Genomic DNA, 24,685 nt, shown 5'->3' with positions numbered 1-24,685 from the left:
GGCTGGGGGAATGAGAGGGAGGACGGCTGGAGGGGCATCAGCTGCCCTGGCCCTTCTGGTCCCCCATGCATTGGCAAAGCTTCCCCAGGGTTGGAAAAGGCTGGATTTGCTAGGGTTTTCTGAGCCTCTTCCAAAGCACTGCTCGGCCAGGGGAGTGGGAAAGGGGCGGTGGGCTTTGTGGGTGAGGCTGAGGAGGCAGAGGGAAGGAGACCAGGAGACGAAGTGCCATGGAGTAGGAGAGCTGGAGCATGGAACAGGGTGTTGCAGGGCACATTGTTTGGGGTATTGCAGGGGGCATCACCACGGGGCATTGCAGAGGGCATTGCATGGGGCAGTACATGCAGTATTGCATGAGGCATCACACAGGGCATCACAGGAGGCATTGCACGGGGCATCACGTGAGGCATTGCACAGGGCATGACACAGGGCATTGCACATGGTATTGCATCAGGCATCACATTGGGCACGGTGAAGTTCCAGGCTCTTGCACCAGTGGAGAGAGGCAGGGCGCTGCTTGCCCCAGTCCCCCCACCAGACCAGGGTTTCCCCATTTGCCCTACAGCCCTGGGCTAGGGGTGCCAACCTGTCCATGGGCAGGGCAGCTCCGGGAAGCAGCAATGTCCCCTGCTCTGGGGAAAGCCAGGTGCAAGGTCTTGAGCTGGCCCCACACAGCACCTGCCTCAGGCCCCATAAAACACTGCCATGGGGATGGTTGCCAAATTGGGAAAGCAAAGCCAGCACAACATCCAGCACCACCACCACCCCTGCAGACCCCTTCCCCCTGCTGTCTCGGGGATGGGGACAGGGTGACTTTGGGCCGGGAACGTGGTTCTTCCACTGCAAGAGGATGGGAAACGCAGGGCTCCCCACTGCTTCCCGACCACCCAGGCAGGGCAAGACCCAGCCTTCCCACACCAGCCTCTCTCCTTCCTTCCTGCTAGGAAATGTAATGTGCAGCCTTCCTGTAAATGAAGCCCAAGGGTGCAATTTGCAGCCCTGAGGGCCCTGCCCGATGATTTGCTTCCTTTCCCCTGGAAGATAAATGCAAAAGCAGACCCAGGCATGGAGGGCACCTAAATTTGCTGCTTCCCCCAACTCCACTGCAGGACCCCTCTATCCTGCCTGCATCCATGCCCACTACTCTTGGGATGCTGAATACCAGAAATCCATGGGGAAGAGGACCACAGAGTTGGTACCCTGCCACCCCACCACCCCAGCAGCAGTGGGTGGCAAACCCAAGTAGATAATGGGTGGTTCCGTCTGCAGCCCCATGGCCACAAACATCTCAGTGATGCAAGCATCACACTGGGATGATCCAGATATCTCATCTATGTCATGATTGCACCAAACCACCTTTCTGGGTTTTTTTAAAGCCTGGCAACCTCCCCCTTCCCTAGGCAACCACACTGCAGCCAGTGGTGTGGTGCAAAGCCCTGTCCCCATGCCACAGCACAGAGCCCTGAGGCCACGTCCCAAGGCTGCCCGCAAGGCCAAAGGGAGGGTGTTTGGTGCTGGATGGACCCCTGAAGCTGGGGTGATGGGGAGTAGGGGGAGATGGAACAATGGATGCCAGAGGGATGGGGAGCAGCTGGCAATTGCAAGGACTGCTCCAAGAGATCGATCTGGGCCCACCAAAGGGAGGGAATTAGGGAGAAGGATGAGCCAAGTAAGACCATAGAAAATTAATCAGGAAAAAAAGACAACCAACATTGATTTTTCTGGGGAGGAAAAAAGAGAGCTGACTGCAGGGATGGTGGATTGAAGGCTCAGAGGGTGGTGGGAAGCACTGTGGGTGCTAGGGAGCCTGTCTCCTTCGCTGGGCTCCTGACTGGAGGTGGAGGGCCAGTTAACACCACAACCAAACCGATCCACCCTCCTTTCCCCCTAGACAGCAGAGGAGGGAGAGAAAACAGACGCAGAGATAACACTGACGCCTGGCAGAGTGCAATGCATCTTTATTTTGCTGCCTGCAGCTCCTGCAGAAGCGCCGCTGCTACTGCCCAGGGGTATTTCTGCCTCTTGCCCATCCCTAGGGTGCACCACGGGGATAGCAGGGTGCCCCAAGCCCGACGTGCCGGGGTGGCCCTGGCCATTCCCTCCAGCCTCCCGGGAGAACATCCAGGCTTGCAAACACAGAGAGATTTTCTGCCTCCAGCTGTTCTCCTGCTGCCCAGACCTCAGTGGGTTGGGAACACTGGAGTTGCCAGTTTCAATTTATTGCCAAGCAGCTCATCTCCAACCGCTCTCCTGCTGCCTGCTCTGCCCTGCGCAGGCTGGGCAGCTCCCTCCCCTCCGCCCTGCCTGCAGCTCCAGAGCCAGCCTCCGCTCCTGCCACCCCAGGGGCAAAAAGGCTCTTCCAAGCCTGGACAAGGTGTTCCCAAGAGTGAAGGATTAACTGGGGCTGGCAGTGGCAGCACCCATGCCAGGAGGGCAGTGATGCTGCTGGACCACTGGCGAGGTGCAGCTAAGTGCCAAAAGAGCTGGACTTAATTTTTAAGACCCTCTGGGGAGCCCTGGGAGCCCGGTTCAGGCCAGGCTCGGGGTGTGATGGCTTAGCTGTTGGCACATGGGGCTGGATAGCTGTGAAAAAAGGGAGCCCGTGTGGCTAAAGCTCTTCCAGGGAGGACCAAAGGGATGCAGAGGTCTGCTGGGGATAGGAAGTAACTCCCCACAGAAGGGTTTTCCCCCGGGCAAGGGGCTGAGTACACACGGTGGCACCAGGCTCTGCTATATGATGGCTGAGCTCCTGCAGGATAAATGCATCAAACACTTGGGGCCGGGGTGAAGGGCATCACATATGCGATGGCATCATATGTGTGATGGTGACACATGTGCAACAGCATCATGTGTGCAATGGCATCACGAGTGATGGCATCGTGTGTGCGATGGCACCAGGTAGAGGGTACCAACCTCCTGTCCCTTCCTGGTGCTGCCAGCTCCAGTGTCCAGACCTCTCTGCAACCACCTCATGCAAACAAAGTCTCAGCTCCCAGAGCCGGGGAGAGGAGCCAGGACACCCCAAAATCTGTGGAGATGAGCTGGGTTGGGGTCCTACCAGCAAGCAAGGCCATACACAGGGTGACAGTGGAGCCCGTCCCCACTGTCCTAGGGCTCGGCGGTGGTGGTGGCTTGGGCAGCCAAGCTCTGCCAGTGCTGGCTCAGCTCAGCGTGGAGGTGGTGGGAGGCATCATCGAGGGTCTGGGCCAGGCGCCTAGTGAGACGTAGCATGTGGGCCATTACGTGGACACCCTTCCACAGCCTGGGGAGGAGAAGAGTGGACTTAGTGTCCCCTGTGTCCGCACCAGCCTTCCTGCAATGGGGTGTGGAAGGTGATGCTGAAGCACTGGGGCTCCTGGGACAGGGTCCCAACCTAGAGGAGCAGGTACCCCAATTCTTCCATCCTGGTGAACGCTGCTCCATCATCACATTGTGGCTCAGCTGCACTGGGTCACTGGTTCAGGAGTGACAATCCCTGCTCCTGACACCTCATCCCCCAACCCTGCCCTCAGAGGACCCCTCACCGGCCCTGCTGTGGTGGCTTTAGGGCAGAGACACACACACAGATGTTAATGGTGGTGGTCTGCTGAGCATCTGAACACCATGTGTCACCTGAGAGCCACCACAAAGGCTGTGGGACCCTTGGGGACACCCAGACACCACCACCCCCAGGTGTCTGCAGCCTGGGGCTGCTCCCACCTGAAGAGTTTGGGATATCTGCTCCATGGAGCATCTCCATTCTCTTCCCATGGCACTTACTTCTCCTTCTTCTCAGCTGTTTGTGGGTGATCAGCCTCAGCCATGTGAGCCTCCAGCTCCCTGCGGATATTATCCAGGCTCTCCTGAAATTCCAGGTTGGCCCCATGGATGGCAGGCAGCGCCTCGGTGATGATGTCCTGGTAGCGGGTCTGGTTGTCCTCCAGTGTGGCCGCCATCTCCACATCCTTCAGGCTGGCCTTGGTGTCCTGCAAGAGGTTCTTGAGATGATCCAGCTCATCACGAGAGACAGAGACAGGAGGTCCAAGGGGGCTGCAAGGGCTGGGGGTGTGGAAGGTGATGCCACAGCGCTGGGGGTCCTGGAGGGGGTCCACATCCTGGGCGAGGTGGTATCCCAGCTCCTCTGTCCTGGTGCTGAGTGTCACATCCTCTTCAGGTACCCCCTGGATGGTGGCAGGGGGACCGAGGGTGCAGAACCCCACCAGCAGACACCAGCTGGGGGCCCCTGGGACCATGGTGTCCTGCAATAGCAAAGAGAAATGGGGAGGGGGTCAAGACTGTGGCTGAGACAGCCTCTGAGACCCTTTTTGGTCCCCCTCTACTTTGCACCAGCAAAATCCTCCAGGCACCCTTATTTTCCCCTGCATACGCATCTCTGGCTGCTGGGATCTGGGGGTGCTGTACCCCGCTCTCCTCACACCACGGAAGACCCTCCCTGGGCGGGAGGGAGGACCCTTTATGCACCCCCTCAGCACATCACATGGAGTATAGCAATGGGGAAACTGAGGCACGGAGGGGTTAAGATGAGGGTTGGAAGGGCCGGGGTGAGGCTGATCCAGATCATCCTCCCAAAACCCCCTCCGGAGCCATGGAAAAGCAGCCAGGCTGCGGCGGCTGGGGGGGGTGGGGGGTGGGGGATGGAGGGTGGGCAGACAATACAGCTCTTTCAAAACCACCGCCGGAAAACCTTGGCGCCAGGGCTGGGGAAGCGGGTGCCAGAGGCTGCTGCCACGGCAGCTGAAGGGATGTGGCGTTTGAGGGTGTCCCCACCGGCACCTCACATCCTCCCAGCCAGCCCCGAGCCCCTTTGCAGAGGGAAGGGGGGGGACCCCCATCGGTACCACAGCTCCCTGCCAGCACCCTGGGGTGCAACGAGCTCCTCAGGTCTCAGGCCAGCACCTGGCAGGGGTGAGTGGCTCTCACTTTAGAGCAAAGGGCCCCAAAAAGCAGGATGGGGGGTGGAGTGAGGGGGGTGCAGTGGGGAGCCCCCAGCACAGAGCTCAGCACCGCAGCCCAGCCCTGCCAGGAGCCGGCCATGCTGGCACTTCTCTGGCACCAAGGCTGCTGGGTTGTTCCTCCCAGCTCTTCCCACCAGAACACCACCAGGCCAGTAACGTTTTTCCTTCCCCCGCCCCCCCCCCCCCCCAATTGCTCCCACCTTTTGGCCCCGGCAGCTGGGACTCGGGGGGGCTTGCAGCCCTACTTTTGGGGTGAGCAGAGGGGGTGCGCTGGAGCTGCCCCCACTGCGATGGGAGGAGGAAAAGCCTTCGCCCCCCGCCGATCTGAGCCATGCCAGGAATCGGGGAAGGGGGTTTCACCCGCCTGCCCGGCACTGGACCACCCTGGGAGGGTGCTGGGAGGTCCCATCAGGTGTCCCAGGGACAGCGGGAGGTTGGCGACAGGGAACGGGGGACACGGAGCCTCAGCAGCAGGCTGCTGCTGATTAACGCATGGCTTGTCTGGGCTTGAGCCCCCTTAAAATAACTCTTCCCCGCCCCCCCCCCCCCAGTAGCCATCCTAGCAAGGAACAGCCCCCGCCAGCCCCGCTCCAGCGGGCAGGGGTGCAGTTACCCCCCTAAGCACCCCCCCTCCCCCCCCGCGCCAAAGCTGTGCCCCAGCCAGCATCCCACCGCTTGTTTTGCAGGTGTGGAAACTGAGGCAGGGGGCTGGGATTGCGTGTGAAACCACTGCCGACAGCCCCCCCCCCCCCCGCCGCCACCCTCGCTCACCACTCAGCGTCCTGCCACCGCACTGCCAGCGGCTCCTCGAGGCAGGGCCGGCCCCCACGCACGCACACGAATGGCCACGGTCACGGCCACCGCCACGGCCACAGCCACCGCCACGGCCACAGCCACCGCCACGGTCGAGTGTGCCAGGGCTGGCTCAGGGTGCACGGAAGCCGCGTGTCCCCCCTGGGGCTGCCTCTCCGGGTTGCCGCTCAGGATTGCTGAAATGGCCAGGCAGCACGCACGTGTGTGCACGTATGTGCTTGGCATGTAGACCTGTGCTGAGCATGCACATATGTGCTCAGGGCCCACGCAGCTGCCTGGTGGTGTGCAACTGTGCTCAGCAGTGCATACACCTGCTTAGCAGTGCACACGTGTGGTGAGTTTACACGCACATGCCTAGAAGTGCACACATGTGCTGAGCGTGCACATGTACACTGGCTGTGCCTGCACATGCCTGGCAGTGCATGCACATGCTGACTGTTCACACGTGTGCTGAGTGTGCATGCACATGCTTAGTTAGCAGTGCACACACATGTTGAGTGTGCACACATGTGCTGAGTGTGCCTGCACATGCATGTATACCTGGCAGCATACAGACGTGCTGACTGTGCACATGTATGCTGACTGTGTATGCACATGCTTAGTTAGCAGTGCACACACGTTGAGTGTGCATGCATGTGCTGAGTGTGCACATGTGCTCAATGTGCACACACATGCCTGGTAGTGCTTGCGCAGCCTCACTGTGCACACATGCTTAAAGGTGCACATACATCCTCAGCAATGTGCCTGGTGGTGTGCATACATGGTCAGCATGCACACGTGTTTCACATGTGCACATGCACATATGTGTGTGTGCATTTATGTGCACATGTGTGTATGCATGTCTACATATGTTGTGTGTGCGCATGTATACTTACATGTATGCATGCATGCAGGTGTGCACATGCGCATATAGGTTTGCACGTGTGCATGTATGTGTGTGCATCTGTGCATGTGAACATGCATGTATGCATGTATGTGTGCACAAGTGCATATAGCTGTGCATGCATGCACGTGTGCACGTGTGCATATATGTGTGCATGTATGTATGCAGACATGTGCATTTGCATCTCTGTGCATGTGAACATGTGTGCATGCATGTGTGTGTGCACGTGTGTGCCTGCCTGCAGCACATGGCCAGTCCTGCCCGTGCACCCCTGCCCCCTCCGACTTTCAGCCCGATCAGGCTGCTCGGAGTTGGGTGCGGGCAGGTTGGGTCAGAGGGTGCTGCTGCACCTTGGGGTGCCGCGGGAGCTGAGGGGGAAGCCCGGACTCCCCGTTAATGGAAGAAAACCCGATTATGGACAAAACCCGGGCAGCAGGGAGCCGAGGGGCTGCCACCACCAGACGTGGGGCCGGAATCCCACAGCCCCACGGGTCCGGGAGGGTGCTGGTGGGGCGGAGCGGCGTGTCCTCCGCGCAGGGGTGACCTGCGGAGGGTCGCAGGCGTCCGGGAGGGCACCCTCCGTGACGGGCGCAGGCGGCGGCGCTAGGACCCAGCCCGGCGCCGGCCCGGGGGCGGGGCGAGGCCGTGGGGGCGGGGCTGCAGTGCGGCGGAGGGGCCTCAGCGCCGGCGGCGGGGGTGCCGCGGGTTCGAGCCTGGGTGCCGGCGGGGCGGCTGTGGGGCGGCCATGGCGCGGCGGGCCGTGTTGTTCGATCTGGGCGGTGTGCTCCTCCGGCCCGGCCTGCAGCACTTTCTGGGCTCCTGCGAGCGGGACTGCGCTCTGCCCAGGTATGGCCTGGCCCGGCGGCACTCACTCGCCCGCCCGCCCGCGTTTCGGCGGGTGGCCGCTCGGCTGGAGACACGTAAATACGAGGCGACAACACTTGTGTGTGTGCGGCCGCCGCCCGCGCGGGGTCTGCGCAACCGGGGCCGTCCCAGCAAGAGGACAGGGCTGGGGACCCTCTGTCCTGGACGGGAGGTGGGGGTCCCAGTGTATACAACGGGGTACAGGCTGAGGACCTCCTGCCTGGATTTGGGGTGCAGGCTGGGGCAAGGTGGGGGGGCTCTCCTGGATGTGGGTGCAGGTTAATTAATTAAGCCCATCCCAGCCCCAGTGCTCAGACCCGACACAACTCAGTGCACAGGCTGGAGCTGGCGAAACCCAAAGCACCGACCCCCTGGAGTGGCTTCTGAACAGCTCCTCGCGTCCTAGTGAACCCTTTGCCCCATGGAATGTGGGGTGTTGGGGAACTGGTAACCCCAAAAGCTCCCAAAGAGGAGCCAGACTGGTTCTGTCTGTCAGCACCTCCCAACAGCTCAGGCTTTCCTGGCAGCGCCTGGGTGTTTGGAAAGGAAAAAAAAAAAAAAAAAAAAAGCTGGGAGTTAAAAAAGGAAGAATAAAATATTAAATAACTAAATGCTGGAGGACGTGGAACAGATGGAGCAATAAATTCCCAGATTATCAGGTCATCAAACATCTTTTTGCTTCGCTTTATAGTAAAAAAAAAAAGTGACAGCAATCTTGCTGGAACAGGTAAAGCCACTTTATTTTTAACTGAGCTGTGCTTTTATCGACTTGGAGGAGAGCTTTGTCCCAAAGCCAGTCGCTGTAATCTTGTTTTATTGCTGCCTAAGAAGGCCTTTTGTGATCTTGTGATAGGGACACATTATTTTCCCTGAGGTACAGCTTACAAAATACCTTGCTCTTTGCACTTCTTTTTTTTTTTTTTTTTTTTAATTCCTGGCAAAACTCCCTGCTCCTCTGTCCACAGGGTGAAGTAATTGAGCTGCCAGTGGAAATAAATGGGCAGCAAATCTCTTGGTCCTGTGATGGAGATGGACCGTCTGGGTGGAGATGGAGGATGGAGCTCCACATCCCCAGTGCAGAGCATCCCCCTCCCCATAGCGCACCCCAACACCCCCCTGGTATTGGGGTCCCCTCCCAGCTGACCTCTTCTCCCTTGTCTGGCAGGAATTTCTTGCGGGAGGTCATGTTTGCCAGTGGCTCTGATGGTCCTTACGCCAAAGCGATGAGGGGGCAGATCACCCTGACCCAGGTGAGCCCTCGGGTACCAGCATGGAGCATTGCCAGCTTGATGGGGCTCGGGAGGGAGCCGAGGGGAGCAGGCTCGGGGGTGCACTGTGCTTTGGGTTTTGGGTGTCAGTGGAATGCATGCAACTCCAGAGGACTACAGGGATGTTGTGAGGTTATGCAGGGAGAAAATTAGAAGGACCCAAACCCAACTAGAACTTAACACAGCTACTGCTGTTAAAAGACAATAAGAAATATTTTTAGCAATTTGTTAGCAAGAAAAAGAGAGCTGAGGAGAATCTCCATCCTTTATTGGATGCTGGGGGGCAGCGGGGGGAACACAGTGAGAAAGGATGGGGAAGCGGCTGAGATACCTAACGCCGTCTTTGTGTCAGACTTTTAATAGTCAAACCAGTTGTTCTCTGGGTACCCAGCCCCCTGCGCTGGAAGACAGGGACAGGGAGCAGGGTGAAGCTCCCTTAATCCAAGGGGAAGTGGTCAGTGACCTGCTGCACCACTTAGCCACACAGCAGTCTATGGAGCTGGATGGGACCCACCCAAGGGTACAGAGGGAGCTGGTGGAAGTGCTTACCCAGCCACTTTCCATCATTTATCATCAGTGCTGGCTCACCGGAGAGGTTCCACTTGGCCGGAGGGAAGCCAATGTGATACCTGTCTACAGGAAGGGCTGAAGGAGGATCTGCAGCCTGGCCTGGGTGCCAGGGAAGGTTACGGAGCAGATCACTCCGAGTGCCGTCACACAACATGGGCAGGACAACAGGGGGATCAGGCCCAGCCAGCCTGGGGTTATGACAGGCAGGTCCTGCTTGACGTGCCTGATCTCCTTCGATGACAAGGTGGTTCAGCGTGTGAGGGAAGGCTGTGATGTCTGCCTGGACTTTAGTGAAGCCTTTGGCACATCCCACAGCATCTCCTGGAGAAACCGGCTGCTCATGGCTGGGACGGGTGTACTTTATGTTGGGTTAAAAGCTGGCTGATGGCCGAGCCCAAAGTGCGGTGGGGAATGGGATCACATCCCGCTGGCAGCCAGGCACCAGTGGTGTTCCCCAGGGATCTGTGCTGGGGCCAGCCCTGGTTAATGCCTTTATCAATGATCTGGACGAGGGGATCGAGTGCTCCCTCTGTACCTTTGCAGATGATGCCAAGCTGGGCAGGAGTGCTGACCTGCTGAGGGGCAGGGGGCTCTGCAGGGGGGTCTGGGCAGGCTGGATCGATGAGCCGAGGCCAATTGCGTGAGGGTCACCCCGGGCGGTGCCGGCCCCGCGCTGGGGTCACACCAGCCCCAGGCAGCTGCGGGCCGGGGCCGGGGGCTGGGAACTGCCCGGCGGGAAAGGGCCGGGGGGGCTGGGCGGCAGCGGCTGGGCATGAGCCGGCAGCGAGCCCAGGTGGCCGAGGCCAGCGGCACCCTGGCTGGTGTCAGCGATGGCGTGGCCAGCAGGGCCGGGGCAGGGACCGTCCCCCTGCGCTGGGCACCGGTGCGGCCGCCCCTCGAGCCCTGGGGTCCGTTCTGGCCCCTCACTCCCAGACAGAGCTTGGGGGGCCGGAGCGTGTCCAGAGCCGGGCAGGGGGCTGGGGCAGGGGCTGGGGCACCAGTCTGATGGGGGGGCTGGGGGGTCAGCCTGGAGAGGAGGGGGCTCGGGGGGGACCTGATCGCTCCCTACAGCTGCCTGGGAGGGGGCTGCAGCCAGGGGGGTCGGTCTCTGCTCCCAGGTCACAAGCGACAGGACAAGGGGGAACGGCCTCAGGTTGCACCAGGGCAGGTTTAGGTTGGAGACTGGGAAACATTTCTTCACCGAAAGGGTGTCCAGCACTGGGACAGGCTGCCCAGGGAGGGGTGGGGCGGCACCGTCCCTGGAGGGATGTAAAAGACTGTAGATGTGGTGCTTGGGGCCATGGGTTAGTGGTGGGGTTGGCAGTGCTGGGTTAACAGTTGGGCTTGATGCTCTTAATGGTCTTTTCCAACCTAAACAATCCCATTATTCTATGATTCTATGACTGCACGGGTGTTTTCCAGCTCTTGTCACTGATGGAAGAGGGCTGCAGGCAGCACGCCTCTGCCTCAGGCATCACCCTGCCACCCACCTTCTCTGTCACCCAAGCCTTTGAAGAGATGACGGCCAAGGGGATGATTAATGCCCCCCTTCTGCAGGCAGCAAGGGTGCTGCGGAGGAACGGTGGGTGCTGAGGATTTTTAGGCAAGGGGTGCTGGAGTAAGGGTGCTGTTCCCCTCCCAGGCAGGTGCCACGAGGTTCCTGGTCAATCTCACCACCGGGTGCTGGTCAATCCCACCAAGGCCTACATCATCATCTGGGCACTCCTGATTCTCAGCATCCTCTAATGAAATATTCTAAGCCCAGCTACCAAGTCCATCAGAGATGTTATCACCCAGCCAGCAATTAGGAGGATGTTGTAGCCCTTGGCCCCACACCATGGCTGGTCCATGGGCTCGGCATCTCACTGTGCCTGAGCTCTGGCTCATGTCCTACTTGCACTGGGGTGGTCAAGCCTTGCTTTCCTGGAAGTACAAATTGGGCATAAGCTCCTGCTGAGCATCCTTTGATCTCCTGCTGGGGTGTCCTGGTCTGGACAGAGCCTTGCAAATTGGAGATTTTAGGATGAGGTCTAAGAAATGCGGCCAGGCAGGAGAGGTGAAAACAAAGGCGCTCTGGAGAGCTGGAATGGGAAAACCAGCACTCTCTGCTTTGCCTTTCCCTAGGACTTAAGACGGGCATCCTCACCAACAACTGGGTGGATGACAGTGCTGGGAGGCTCTTCACGGCCATGCTGATGAACCTGCTGCATCGCCACTTCGACCTAGTGATTGAGTCCTGCCGGCTCGGAGTGCAGAAGCCAGATCCCAAGATCTACACCTACGCCCTGGATGTGCTGCAGGCGAAGCCGCAGGAGGTACAACCATCACCCCAGAAACAGGGCATGGAGGGTCCCTCCAAGCACCCAAAATTCTTGGCCAAACACCGTGGCTGCCCTTCCCGGAGAGCTGAGCCTCTTGCTGGTGTACCTCCAGGTCATCCTTCTGGATGACATCGGGGAGAACTTGAAACCGGCCCAAGAGATGGGCATAGCCACTGTCCTCGTCAGGGACACTGAAACCGTCCTGAAGGAGCTGGAGGAGCTCTCGGGCATCCAGGCATGTAGAGGTCGTCCGAGTCCCCTCTGTCCCCAGCTCTTCTGGTGATCTTCTGGGTCTTTCTGCGATGCGGTGCTGGTGGAGGACTTGCACGTGGCTTTGGAAACGAATGGGATGGGGGCTGTGATCTCCTGCAAACCCTGCCCATCCCCAGTAACCTCATCCCCTGGACCTGCTGAGCCATGCTGATATCAAAGGGATGGATATCTCAGCAGCAGTAGGGTGGTGGGGATATCCCATGGAGCTCCAGCCTTGCTCAGGAGCTTGCCCTGTCCTCCTCACCCTGCAGCTTCTCACCCAAGAAGAGCCCCTGCCAACTGCGTGTGATCCATCTGTTGTGAGCCACGGATACGTGCCCATCCGGGTAGGTGGAGGTGACTGCCTTGGTGACAAGGTGTCCCTGGGTTTGGCAAGGCTTGGAGTGGGGCAGGTGTCCTGAGGAGGGTGTTGAGCCCCGTGCAAGGACGTGCCAGCCAAGAGGTGGCTTGTCGGGTTGGCCACCCTCCTGCATGAGCTGCTGTGAGTGGACGATGCTGAGGTTGCCCCATTGTTCAGGTCTTCTCCATCCACCCCAGGGGCTAAAACATGGTTGTGTGGCTCTGGGGTGGCAGGCTGGGGCAGGTGGAGGGTTGGAGGGGTGAAGCTGTGCCACCTGCAGCCAGCAAGGGCTCTCCGTCCCTTCCAGCCCGGCATCCAGCTGCACTTCGTGGAAATGGGGCACGGCCCTGTCATCTGCCTCTGCCACGGCTTCCCTGAGTCCTGGCTTTCCTGGCGCTACCAGGTGATGGAGGAGACTGGGAGGAGGGTGGTGATGGGATGCTGGAGCATTGTGGAGGGTGTGCATGGCCACCACTCCTGGGGGTCCCAGGGCTGTCCCACCACCCTGCCTTGAGCTGTGAGGGACACAACCCAGGAGTGTTCCTCACCCTCCAGCCTCACCAGCCCGTGTTTGCCCTCCTGGGGACATCTCCAGGCATGCTGGGGTGGGCAGGTGTGGGATGGGTGCTGGCACCAGGGGAGAGTGGGATCCAAGGGTCTCTGCATCCTTCAGAGGCTGCTGCTTTCCCTTACAGATCCCAGCTTTGGCTGATGCTGGCTTCAGGGTGATTGCTGTAGAGATGAAGGGCTACGGGGAGTCCACGGCCCCACCAGGTGAGCTGGGCTTGCCAGGGTGTAGGGGGGACGGGGAGGTGTGGGGCTGGAGCTGCCAACCCCAAGGCTAAGACCCAGGAGGAGGTGAGCAGAAAAGCCTTTTCCTGAGGGGGTGGAAGCTGTCCTGCTCCTGCAGCCTCAGCAGCTCTGGTGGATGCAAAACACATCCTTAGAAATGTGTAGATACTAAAATGATGGCGATTATGTCCTTTGTGCAGATGTCAAAGAATATTCCCAGGAGCAGATATGCAAGGTGAGGAGCTGCAGGGTATGGGCATGGGCAGAATGAGTGCAGTGTGGAGGGTGGCATGGGCTAGTAAGGCATGGTCCCTGGCAGGATCTGACCCTTTCTCTCTTCCCCAGGACCTGGTGGTTTTTCTGGACAAACTGGTGAGGAACCCCCCATGCTAGGTCCTTCCTTTGCAAGGTTTGGGTGTGTGTCCCCCTAGCTGCCTTTCACCTCTGCCTTCCCGTGCAGGGACAGCTGAACTCCCTGGTGACTTTGTTGCATGCTGGGACATCTGAGCTCCCCAGTGACTTTGGTCCAAAATTGGGGTAGCACCAAGCCCCATCTTTGTGTTCCCCATGGGTAGGATTTTAGGGATGGGGATGTTCCTACAACCCATTGCCAGTGGAGACAACCCATCCTTGGGAGGGTTTCCAGTTCTTTGTCACCTTCTTGTGGACCTTGTGTCCTTGCTGAGTATGGGGGGATGGGCTTGTGGCATCTGTGGCTCGGCAGGGTTTTGGTAAGGCAGCGAGATACTCATGGAGAAGGATGCTGGGCTGCGTCCCCTTCATCCTCCTTAAACCCCAACTGCAGCAGCTCCCAAGTGGCTGGGGTGGCTAGGGGACCAACGTTGCCTTGGCACAGCTCAAATCCAGTGTCATCTTGGCATCTGATCCACTTGGGTTTGGGAGGTCCAGGTTTAATTCCCGTCCTGGCGAGGGGATGGGGTTGATTCCTGCACCTTTTAAAAGAGATGAAGGGTAGGGAAGGGAAGGCACATCCCACAGATATGCCAGCATCTCCAGGGCTTTTTCCTTGTGAAATGGCTTCCAAGGGAATGAGTCCTTCAAAAAGAACAGTGCTAAAAAAACCAAAGAAACAAGGGGGAAAAAAAGCCCTTGAGGTTTTGCAACGGCTCCTTTTTGAGGAGCCATGGTGGTTTTGTACCAGCATCAGAGCTGGGATGGGTTTTCAGTAGGGAACCAAGCTGGGCACCACAGGAGCAGCAGCTCTGGTTTGGTGCTGAGCGGGTGAGGATAATGACCCTGACGTTTTGCTGGGGAACTGCCTTCATGCTGAATTAAAAATTATAAGGAAAATGGATATAGAGGTGCCTATTGATGTGCAGCCTGGCAAGTGGGTGGGCACCCCTTTGCTTTGGGGTGAGCTTGGTAGATTGGATGTGAAGTTGTTGCATGCTGTATGGCTGGGACTTCAGTTTTCCCTGCTCCTCTACTACCATCAGGGCCCATCCTGCTCCTCTGCCTCCCAGGAGAGCTCCTCCTCCCTCCCCCGGGACAACCTGGGGGATTTGGAGGAAGATAAATGACTTTGTGAAGCTTTGCATGTTGTTTGAGCCTGTATCGGGGATGCAGAAGATGTAGAGTGGTCCAGGAGCTAGCACAGTGATGGCCAGGGATGGTGGGATGAAACCTATCAGCATGGAGGGGGACCTACTCAGCCCCACATCGGAGGTGGGAGATGTTGGGACTCCCACCAAACCCTCTGCCCCTTGTTGGGGGTCTTAGATGCCGGGTTTCATGCTGTGGAACAGCAGCAAGCAGGGCTTGCTGACACACAGCTGGTCCCGAGCCACGTCTGCCAGGAGGGACTTTTAATTATACTTCTAAATATCAGCTAATTATGAACTAGCCGCTGTGTTGTCAGGAGCACCGGTTTTAATTGGATTTATTTGTAGGTGCACAGAGAGGTCAGAAAAATGGAATAGAAGGGGGGGAACAGTGACCTCGGGGTACCCAGCTCCAGGCAGGATCCAGCCAGCCCTGGGGGATTCTCCAGCCCCTGGGGATTTGGTCGGCTCCACCAATACCAAGACGTTCCCAGTGCTGTCACCCAGTGTGCTGGCAGTGGGGACCCGTATCGGTGATCCCAGGGGACAAGCAGCCTCCAGACGTGTTTTTGGTGGATAATATCGAATCTCTTTCCTCCAGAGGCTCAGGTACTTTAAATGTTTAATTAAGTTGGAGCAAATTGCTCCAGGGGATCAGGTAATGCTGCTTCCTTGGGGGAAAAAGAAAAGAAAAAAACACAAAAAAGGGCAGGGGGGGGAATAAGTTATTGCTCTTTTCTCATCTCTCTGCTGCTTCGGAGGAAGGCAAATCTCTCCTGCTGATCGCTCGTGGGCCCTGGTTTTGGGGAGGATTTCGAGGTGCTCCCCAGGCTGCGGGTGGGGGGACACACTGACGGCCCCCCTCCCCACAGGGCATCCCGCAGGCTGTGCTGGTCGGCCACGACTGGGGCGGTGCCGTGGTCTGGAACATGGCTCTCTTCTACCCCGAGAGGGTGAGGTGGGTCTGTGCCATGCAGGTGGCTCCTTGGGGACTGCCCCTACCCCCAGGCATCCTGCCTTCTCCATTCCCCCCGCTGGAGCAAAGCCCTGGCTCATGCCGGGCACCCCAAATCTGGCTGCGATGCTGACTCTGCCCCCCTCTGTGATGTCCCAGAGCTGTGGCCTCGCTCAACACCCCATACAGACCCGCTGACCCCACTGTGGACATCGTGGAGAAGATGAAAACCTATCCCACCTTTGAGTATCAGTTCTACTTCCAGGAGCCGGTGAGTCCAGGACCACAGGTTTTATCCTCTCCCTCTCTTTTGGGGCTTAAATCCCTCCAAGTATGGGAACGTGCCCATGTCGGGGTCCTCAGCTCATGGCTGGGCATCACCTGCCCCGTTAGCCAGGGTGCCACGCTGTGGGGCTCTCGCTGTCAACCCAGCTGCAAATGGCTTGTGGTCCCCCTGCCAGACCTTGTTCCCATGCTGAACTCAGCAAAGAAACATGCCCAGCTTCCACCCAAGCCCCAATGGGCAGCAGGATCCAGCCCTGGGGTGGGTTGGGTCCCTGGGGAGGGTTGGCTTCACCTGTGGTGCTTCCCCCCCCCCCTGCAGGGCATCGCAGAAGCAGAACTCGAGAAGGACATTGGCCGGACCCTGAAGGTCCTGATCCGCTCCGTGCGCCAGGAGGTAGGCTGAGGGTGGACCCAGAGCGGGAGCAGAGGTGTCCTCTCTAAGCCCTGCTAGCTTTCTTGGGGTTCTGCATGTGGCACCCTCTGCCCTTCCACCTCACCCACACCAGGAGCCAAAAGCTTCAGGGATGGCTTTGCAGTGGCCCACAGTGACCCTCAGGCATGCTCCACCCTGTGTCTGCCATCCTTTTGCTGCCCATCCACAGCAAGGTCTGCATTCAAGTCAGCCATCAGTAGGGACCAGAGTGAATGCATCCTTGTAAGCAGCGAAGGCCTGCACCTCTTCAGGACTCAGAGCTGACCCTGAGTGGGGATGGAGAAGACCCCTAGAAAGCTGTGCTGCCTGGGGGGTGGCAGCCCAGCCTGGGGCACAACATACCTGCAGGGTGACTGTGTCAGCGTGGCACTACTTCCTTACCCCCTGCAATTGTTAATGTCTCGCTGCAGGGTGAAAAACTTTGCAGTTTAAAATAACAGTGCCCCGGGAGTGCGCAGGAGGCCATGCTTTGCTGGCAGCATCCTTCTGCCATCCCAGCTGGCTGCTCCTGGCTGCTCCCGGCTTCGTGGCCTGGGGCTGCGCTGTCGGGTCTTGGCATCCCTCAGGATGCAGCGGTGCTTGGTGTCTGCTCCCAGCTCCACAGCCCAGAGCCGTGCGGTCAGTTCCTGCATCCCTGAGGATGCAGCAGTGCTCGGTGCTGGCTCCCAGCGAGGAGAGGCATGGAGCCCCAGGTGCCTGCAGCCCCCCTGGGTGGTTTTCCTCCCTGGGCATGGTGCTGCCCCTGCCTTCCCTCAGTCCCCTCTCTCCACAGGACCGCCTGCCCTTCACGCTCAACTTCCACAAGGTCTGGGAGCGAGGTAAGGCTGGGGGGGACCTGGATTGGATGGGGATGCTGCGGGTGGTGATGCTGCAGGTGGGCAGTACTGTGCTGCTTCTTGCAGGGGGGCTGCTGGTGGGCTTCCCAGAAGACCCCCCTGCCAGCCAGATCCTGCACGGCCCTGAGCTGCAGTACTACATCCAGCGCTTCAAAAAATCTGGCTTCAGGTAAGCTCAGGAGCCCAGGGGGCTGGTGGGGTACCCCCCTTTGCAGAAGGGGGACCCCCCACCTGCCTTGGCCTTGCTTCATAACCCCAAGAAGGCACGAGGCTGCCGGAGGGGGGCTGCTTTCCCCTTGAAGGCTCTTCCTGCGCTGGCCATGCTGTGGGCAGTGGGCTGGTCCCCGTGGTGGTGTCGGCAGGAGCTGAGTCCCAGCATCTCCATCCCATTCCCCTCCTTCCCAGTGGTCCCCTGAACTGGTACCGTAACATGCGACCCAACTGGCACTGGGCACTCTCTGCCAAGGACAGGAAGGTGGGGACTGATCCTGCCCCGCGGGGAGTATTTGCAGAACCAGCACGTTGCCCACCTTTGTCACCTGTGTCTCCTATAGATCACAATGCCAGCGCTGATGGTCACAGCTGGGAAGGATGTGGTGCTGCATCCCAGCATGAGCAGGGGCATGGAGGAGTGGGTAAGCCAGTGTCCTCCCATCCCACCCCTGCCCAGGATCAGCATGCACCAAAGCTATCCCGCTTCCATAAGATCCCACTGCTGGAGAGCCCTGGGGCAGGGCCATCGTGCTGAGAGGAGCTGGATTTGGCCCAGATGCAGGGACTTCACTTGATAAAGGGGGGCAGGCTGAGACAGGGTGGGGGGAGAAGGGGGTATTTGTCTCCTCTCCTAACTGCAGTGGGCAGGAGGGGATTTGCTGCTGCCAAAATAAAGAGCTGAGGGTGCAGGGGCAGCCTGGGGTGGGCTCCTGATGCCCAGCGTGCCAGACGCTGGCACAAACCAGCCCCTCTCCACTCTCGCGCATCCCTCCGTAGATCCCACAGCTGCACCGGGAGCACATTGAGGAGTGCGGGCACTGGACGCAGATGGAGAGGTACTGCAGGCAGCGTGGCACACGGCCTTGCTCCATCGGAGCTGGGCTCCCCTGTGTCCCAGGGGTTGCTGGCTCCCACCCCAGCTTTGTGCTGTGCCCCCAGGCCGGCGGTGGTGAACAGGATCCTGGTGAAATGGCTGGAGGGGCTCCCCCCCGACATCCCCCTGCCCAAGATCTCCAGGCTGTGAGCAGGACTGGCAGGCAGAGCCCTGCCCCGTGCCTCCCTCCTCCCTGGCCTGATTTTGCCTTTAGGGTTGGATTTTTGCCTTTAGGGCTCGATTTGTATTTTTTTTAGAGCTTGATAGGTGGAAGTGATGGGTGAGCCAGGGCTGGGAGGAGGGCGGCGCACCACATTGTCCCTGCTGTGTGCAGCTAAAAGGGTATCGGTGAGCTCTCGGAGGGGGGGAGCCTGGGGTGTTGGGAGATGGTTTGGGGCTGGAGCCATCCTCGTGCCATAGCAGGGGCTGCACTGGGGCGGCAGCTGCTCGTGCCACGTGGTTTGTTTTGGTGTGGAGGTTTTAATGCACTAATAATAATTAACGCTGCCTTCTGCCTTGTTGAGAAATAAAGCACAAAGTGACCCCAGCACCTCGGCTCGTCCTGTAGTCTTTAGGGTGCAGGGTCGTGCAGCATCTTGCTGCCTCTTCCCTGTGGTGCCAGGGCTCAGCCCCTGCCTGCAGCCCCCTTCCCCTGAGCTCTCGGCCCTTCTCCTGGCCCCAACAGATGTTGTAAACAGGCATCCAGTACAGCATAAGGATTTGTGCAAACATGCTTGGTATTTCCACCCCCACACCCCTGCCTCCCAGATTCTCCCCAGCCCTCAACTATTTTCAGCTGGAGCGTTGTGGTTTGTCTGTCTGCATCCCTCCTCCCAGCCCATCCCTGCTCTGCCAGCAAACCCACGGGAATGTTTCGCATCCGGATTCATCCCTGAAAAAGGAACTGTGTGGATTTGGCGTGGGGGGAGAGAATAAAGCCAGCCCCTGGGTAGGCAGCGAGGTGTTTAAACCTGCTCCCCCTAGCCTGGAGTTATCTGTAACCCTGGCTGTCGTCCTCTCTGGGTTTGCTGGCAGGGAAGGCAGCCTCGGAAGCAAGTGCCAGAGCTGTGCTGGACTCTGCTGATGAAATGTAAAATCCAAAAGCAGCATCTCCGGGCAGCTGGGAGCTGCAGACAAGCACCCGCCCCTCGGCCCTGCCCGGGGAGCCAGACAGGCGCTGCCAGGACAGCCTCTCCCATGGCACTGGCATCTGGGCTTGTGGTTTTAATAGGTGTTGGCAGCTTCCCACCAGCCTTCCCTGCACCCCAGCCCTTGACAGGGGCCTGACCTGGGTGTTTCCACCCAGCTCAGGGCAGGCTGCAAGGCTGCATTGGTGCCCAGCAGTGCACCAGCCCTTCTGCAGATCCTGGGAATGATTTTGGGAGGCAGGAGGACCTGCAAAGAGCTCCTAAGCCCCCTTCCCACCTTGCACACCACGTAATCCCTCCCCGTGCACCATGCATTGCCACAGCAGGGCATCCCTCTGCTCCGGCAGCCCCCTTCCTGCAAATTCCCACCCCATGCCAGCTCCATGCCCTCTCCCCTGCAGCCTAGACTGGCTTCTCCAGCTCCCATCCCCCACCCTGGCTGTGTATGCCCTTGGCCCCATGGGATGTATGCATCTACAGTGCCCCAGGCATATGTGTCCTCAGCACCCTGGAGTGCACATGCCCTTGGTCCCCTGGGTACATGCATCCCCAGTCCCCACAGGTACACATGTCCTCGTGTCCTCATCCCCCCCAGTGCATGCATCCCCAGTCCCTGAGACGCACATGTCCTCAGTCCCCATAGTGCACGTGTCCTCGGCTCCTTGGGTGCACATGTGCTTGGCTCCCCAGGTGCACGTGGCCTTGGTCCCTTGGGTGCATGCAGCCTCCATCCCTGGGGTGTACATGTCCTCGGGTGCACGCATCCTTAGCATGTTCAATGAGCTCTGATGCCCATGCAGGCCGGTGGGATGCAGTTAGCCCAGGGCACCTGGTTTAGGATGGAGACACCCCACTGCTTGCAGAGCAGGGACCCAGGAAACCAGCCAAGCCAAAGCAGACTTGGGCTTTGATGCTGACAGTTTTGGGAGGGCATGGCCAGAGCAATGCAAACACCATGAGAAGAGATGCAAAATCCAACCTAGGTTTCCTCGGAGGCCTCACCCTGTCTCTCGGAGGGTTTATTCCCAGGAGAAACCCTTCAGCTATCAACATGAGCAATGGTTGGCTGCTGCTAACAGTACCCATGGGACCAGGCCCTGATGCGATGGATGGAGTCTGCAATGAAAAAAGAAGTCTGGCTTTGGACTGGGCTCCTCTGAGCCATTTCTTTTCACAGCTCACAGTGGCATTGGGCACAGCAGAGGGAGAGGGACCACATCCCTTGGGATGCTGCAGAGCTTGCATCAGCAGACCCCTCCCCCGGGGTGGATGTGGTATCCATCTGCATGAACCGTGGTGGTCCTATCCTGCTCCCCTCTCAACTCTTCGATGTGAAAAAGAAGAAACTGTCTGGAAAACCTCAGGGTGGGTTTCAAAGCCCTGATCCAGCAGCAGAGGCTTGGATAAAATCTCCCAAAGCCCTGGCATTAGGGGCAGCTCCTGGAGCTCCCAGGGCAGCACACAAAAGACTGGGTTTATTTTCTGGGAGGTACTTGCAATTCCCACTCTACAAATCTAAACACTCACCTTGGTGAACAACAAAAAAAAATGGATATTGAGAAGAAGAATCACGACATGTCCCTGGGGGAGCAGAGGCTCAGCTGCTCTGAGCAGTTCAGCTCTGGCAAAGAATAAATCCCACCGGGGGTGTGAGGTTACTCTTCCACTGGGCTCAGCAGCAGTGGCTGGACCCAGCTGCATCCGCTGCTGCGTCTTGGGGTTTACAAGCTGCAAGGGTGCAGGGTGCAAGGCTTTGGTGGTCACTCCATGTTATGTGGGGGAGTAGCCCCCAAAGCAAACCAACTCTCTGGTGCAGAGCAGCCCTTGCTCAGGCTGTGGCACTGCAAACCTGGGGGGTTCAGGGCTTTCCCAGGCCAGCCAGGGTTTTCTTGCTCTTCCAAAGAAGGAGGTGGTGCACAGAGGGTAAAATCACAGATTAGTTTAATTTGCTTAATCCCTTGGGGCCTTATCTCACAGGGTTCGTCTGCCAGTGGGCATGAGGGGGCTGCAGGGAAGTGCTGACAAGGCATTGCACTCAGAGAAACTGTGAAACGCAGCCTGGAGCCAGCCCAGCCCAGCAGCATCCCCTGGCTCCATCCTCTGCTCTAGCTGGGATGCTCCGATAGTGACCATGTGGGCGACAGCGACAGCACCCAGTGTGTCCAGGACCCAGCCACAAAGACAGGGCTGGGTTTGCGAGGCTGCTTGCAGGGTGTTTGCAAAGTGATGCACAGCTAAAACCCCCAAATCTCCAATTCTGGCACTGCTGGTGCAGTTGGGCACCCCCCCTTCCATGCTCTGTGCTCATCCGTGCTGGTGCTGATGAATGTGACTGTGAATCCTTCCAAAGGTCAGCGAGCACGAAGCCGGGAGGTCTGACCTCCACCATCCCTGGGATGTGTTGCTCCAATCACCAAGGACAGGCAGCAACCTTCCACTGCCACTGCTGTTCCCCAGGACACTCATTCCCCTGAGGAGCGCCATGCGCAGGAATTAAAGCTTCAGCTCCTGTTACTTATCCTCCATCGGCTTTTTTACCGCTTAAGCAAGATGCTGGTATGGCAGTGGAGGTGCATGTTCTGTTGCCCTCCCCAGCCTGGTTCTGCTTCAGAGAAGCTGGTGGCAGTCACACCATGGTCAGGGGACAAGTGTATCTGGTAGGGACAGTCACCCCCAGGGTTCCTCCTACCCCTCTGACCCCACCAGTGTCTCTGCAATGGGTGAGATGAGTTTCTGCTGGAAATATCTGCTGGATGGCATGGATGGGGTGCAGGCTGAGCATGCAGGGCGCAGAGTACACACGCACAGGGTTAATGGTGCACACATGGCGCAAAGTGCACACATGGGGTGCAGGATGCACATATATGGTGTAAGGTGTACACGCAGGGTGCACGCACAGGGTGCACAGCATGGGTACTGGGGTGCAGGGTGCAGGCACCAGAATGCAAGGGATGGGCAGCAGCGTACAGGATGCACACATAAGGTGCAGGGTGCACAAGTACAGTGCAGGTGATGCAAGGGTCGGCAGCACCCAAACCGCCTCGATTTTCAACTTCCCTTGTGGAAGCGGTTAGCTAGGTGCATCTGGGTAAGGAGTCTGATAGAGTAAAAATAACAGCAGGCTGTTATTCAGCAAGGCAGCCTTTATTGGAGCACGGGGGGGCACTGGAGGTAGCTTCACCATCAGTGCAAACTGCCAGAGCCTATATACCCTAACATTACAGTCCCAAGATCGCTGAGAACTCCTTAACAAACCTGAGATTGAAATCTCTGGTCCAAGTGCACAGTCGTCTGTCCTGGTGGTCTTTGGGTGGCTGTCAGGGTCTGCAGATGAAGGCTTGTAGTCTTCTTCACTGCACCCACCCACTGACCTTTACTTCTGCCACGTGTTCTCCCAGGCTGTTGTTGCCATTCTCTTGTGACTTTCTTATCTTTATGGCCCCGCGCACCTCTTATGCAGGTGCCTCCTCGTCTCACACCCATCCGGAGCCACTTTTGTTCAGCTGAGTACCTGTATCTGAGGTATTTAGGACATCTCCCTTGTTCTCGGGGCCTTAACCCTTTCACAAGGTGTGCACATGTGATGCAAAGGACACATGAGGTGCAGGGTGCATGCAGGCAGTGCAAGGTGCGCACTCAGAGTGCACAGCGCGGGTACTGGGGTGCAGGGTGCACACACAGATTGCAGGGAGCGGGCACCAGAGTGCAAGGCGGGGGCAGCAGCATGCAGGGTGCAGGCACTGGGGGTGTTGGGGTGCACAAGCAGGATGCTGGATGCACACATCAGGTGCAGGGTGCAGGTACCAGAGTGCAGGGCACACACATGAGGTGCAGGGTGCAGGCACCAGGCTGCAGGGTGCACACACGGGGTGCAGGGAGCAGGTACCAGAATGCAAGGTGCACCCACAGGGTGCATGCATGGGGTGCAGGCTGCACACACAGGATGCCCAATGTGGGTATTGGGGTGCAAGGTGCACACTTGGAGTGCATGCAGGGGGTGCAGGGTGCAGGCAGAGCCTGGCAGGGTTATGCTGGGGGACTGTGGAGGGTGCAGAGCCCCAGACCCGGGGCCGGCCTACTGGCAGGGTCTGGCAGGGTGACCCTGCCCCATACATGCAGCGGGCGGGCTGGAAAATCCACAGCTGCTGGGGTTCACCTTTGAAACCTGTCTGAAATTCAAAAAAAAAAAAAAAAAAAAAAAGAAAAGAAAAGAAAAAAGAAAAGAAAGAGAAAAGAAAAGAAAAGAAAAAAGAAAAGAAAAGAAAAGAAAAGAAAAGAAAAGAAAAGAAAAGAAAAGAAAAGAAAAGAAAAGAAAAGAAAAGAAAAGAAAAGAAAAGAAAAGAAAAGAAAAGAAAAGAAAAGAAAAGAAAAGAGTGTATAGACAGAACCCACAAAACCACAGTTGCTTTGGGGCACTGGCTCAGGGCTGCTGTGGGAAGGAGGTGGGCCTCATCCTGCACCTCCAGAACCTTACCCCACAACAGACCCCTGCTCTGCCACTAGCTTTGCCCCGTGGGGTTTGGATGCAGGGGGGCAGGACTGCACCCAGCCATAGTCACTTGCACCCACCAAGCTTGAGGGCACCAGGTTAAATTTCAACCCAGTGCATCCCTGGACTCTGGGATAGCTACGGCTTTGCCACAGGGATGCTCAGTTAATATTTCAGCCCTGCTGGGACTGAAAATGCCCCATTTGCTGGGTGCCAAGGGCGAAGGTCCCTCTGGGGCCAACACGCCTTTGCACAGGTCAAGCCAGAGCTCAAACTGCAGCATCAACTCCCTGGGAGCCAAACCCACCCTGGTGTGAGGGTGGACGATGTGGCCAGCACCCTGGACCAAAAAAACCCTGGAAATGTGCTGTTTTAATTGGCTTCTCCCTCAAAGGCTGCCAGGTACCCATCGGCAGGGATGCTGATCCGCAGGGAGGACATGGTAGGACTCGGCCTGTGCCCAGTGGTGAGGATTAAAGGAAAATATCTCCCTGCTTCCATACTGGCTCCAACTCTGGTCCTGTCGTCCCCTCCTCCAGACGTTGTTCTCTGGCCCCATTTCTGAAAGGAAGCAATTAACTTGGAAAAGAGAAAAGAAAGCCCTTGGAGATTGAGAAATAAAGAATAAAAGCTGTCTATAATTAAATTTCAACTATTTTATTTTTAAACGGAGAAGAAAGGAGACCAAAAAAACACCCTCACCTGATTTCTGCCTGACCTGAGGCACTGCTTGAACAGCTCTCAAGATTCAGACACTCAGAGCTTCAGCAGATCTCCTGCCTCACTTGCCCCCACTGATGTAGGGGACGTAGCA

The 24,685-nt window shown here is 58.1% G+C and overlaps 2 protein-coding genes across 4 annotated transcripts; one reads left to right on the top strand and one right to left on the bottom strand.

Annotated features, from left to right (window-relative positions):
- Nucleotides 1-1,944: 1,944 nt before the first annotated feature.
- On the bottom strand, nt 1,945-5,860 carry LOC119150183. Its single transcript, XM_037392494.1, has 3 exons — nt 5,724-5,860; nt 3,757-4,235; nt 1,945-3,259 (listed from the first exon to the last, which is right to left on the bottom strand). The coding sequence occupies exons 2-3, from the start codon at nt 4,227-4,229 to the stop codon at nt 3,106-3,108; spliced, it is 627 nt and encodes a 208-aa protein (XP_037248391.1). The 5' UTR covers nt 4,230-4,235; nt 5,724-5,860; the 3' UTR covers nt 1,945-3,105.
- Nucleotides 5,861-7,318: 1,458 nt separating this feature from the next.
- EPHX2 (epoxide hydrolase 2) lies at nt 7,319-18,784 on the top strand. 3 transcript variants are annotated; one of them, XM_037392698.1, is made up of 19 exons: nt 7,319-7,494; nt 8,678-8,762; nt 10,773-10,932; nt 11,475-11,665; nt 11,784-11,906; nt 12,196-12,270; nt 12,592-12,687; nt 12,980-13,058; nt 13,277-13,311; nt 13,422-13,448; nt 15,511-15,596; nt 15,753-15,864; nt 16,198-16,272; nt 17,084-17,129; nt 17,214-17,316; nt 17,553-17,622; nt 17,702-17,782; nt 18,138-18,196; nt 18,300-18,784. In XM_037392698.1, exons 1-19 carry the CDS (start codon nt 7,394-7,396, stop codon nt 18,382-18,384), a joined length of 1,689 nt encoding a protein of 562 aa, XP_037248595.1. In that variant the 5' UTR covers nt 7,319-7,393; the 3' UTR covers nt 18,385-18,784. The 3 variants fall into 3 exon arrangements, 2 of the variants coding, with proteins under 2 accessions (XP_037248595.1, XP_037248596.1); XM_037392699.1 differs by lacking the exon at nt 11,784-11,906; XR_005105003.1 differs by lacking the exons at nt 18,138-18,196; nt 18,300-18,784 and having other exon boundaries at nt 17,450-17,622; nt 17,702-17,756.
- Nucleotides 18,785-24,685: the final 5,901 nt, after the last annotated feature.

The sequence above is a fragment of the Falco rusticolus genome, chromosome 6, assembly GCF_015220075.1.
Source record: "Falco rusticolus isolate bFalRus1 chromosome 6, bFalRus1.pri, whole genome shotgun sequence".
Lineage (NCBI taxonomy): Eukaryota > Metazoa > Chordata > Aves > Falconiformes > Falconidae > Falco > Falco rusticolus.
This window is presented reverse-complemented; position numbering and strand designations above follow the sequence as displayed.

What these genes read in the sequence shown, in the direction of transcription:
- LOC119150183 (XM_037392494.1), bottom strand. Translation starts at nt 4,229, where the DNA reads ATGGTCCCAGGGGCCCCCAGCTGGTGTCTGCTGGTGGGGTTCTGCACC. An exon ending in ACAGCTGAGAAGAAGGAGAA is followed by an intron (nt 3,260 to 3,756) that starts GTAAGTGCCATG and finishes TCTCCTCCCCAG; the next exon opens with GCTGTGGAAGGGTGTCCACG.
- EPHX2 (XM_037392698.1), top strand. Translation starts at nt 7,394, where the DNA reads ATGGCGCGGCGGGCCGTGTTGTTCGATCTGGGCGGTGTGCTCCTCCGG. An exon ending in AAGGGTGCTGCGGAGGAACG is followed by an intron (nt 10,933 to 11,474) that starts GTGGGTGCTGAG and finishes GCCTTTCCCTAG; the next exon opens with GACTTAAGACGGGCATCCTC. An exon ending in CACTGGACGCAGATGGAGAG is followed by an intron (nt 18,197 to 18,299) that starts GTACTGCAGGCA and finishes CTGTGCCCCCAG; the next exon opens with GCCGGCGGTGGTGAACAGGA.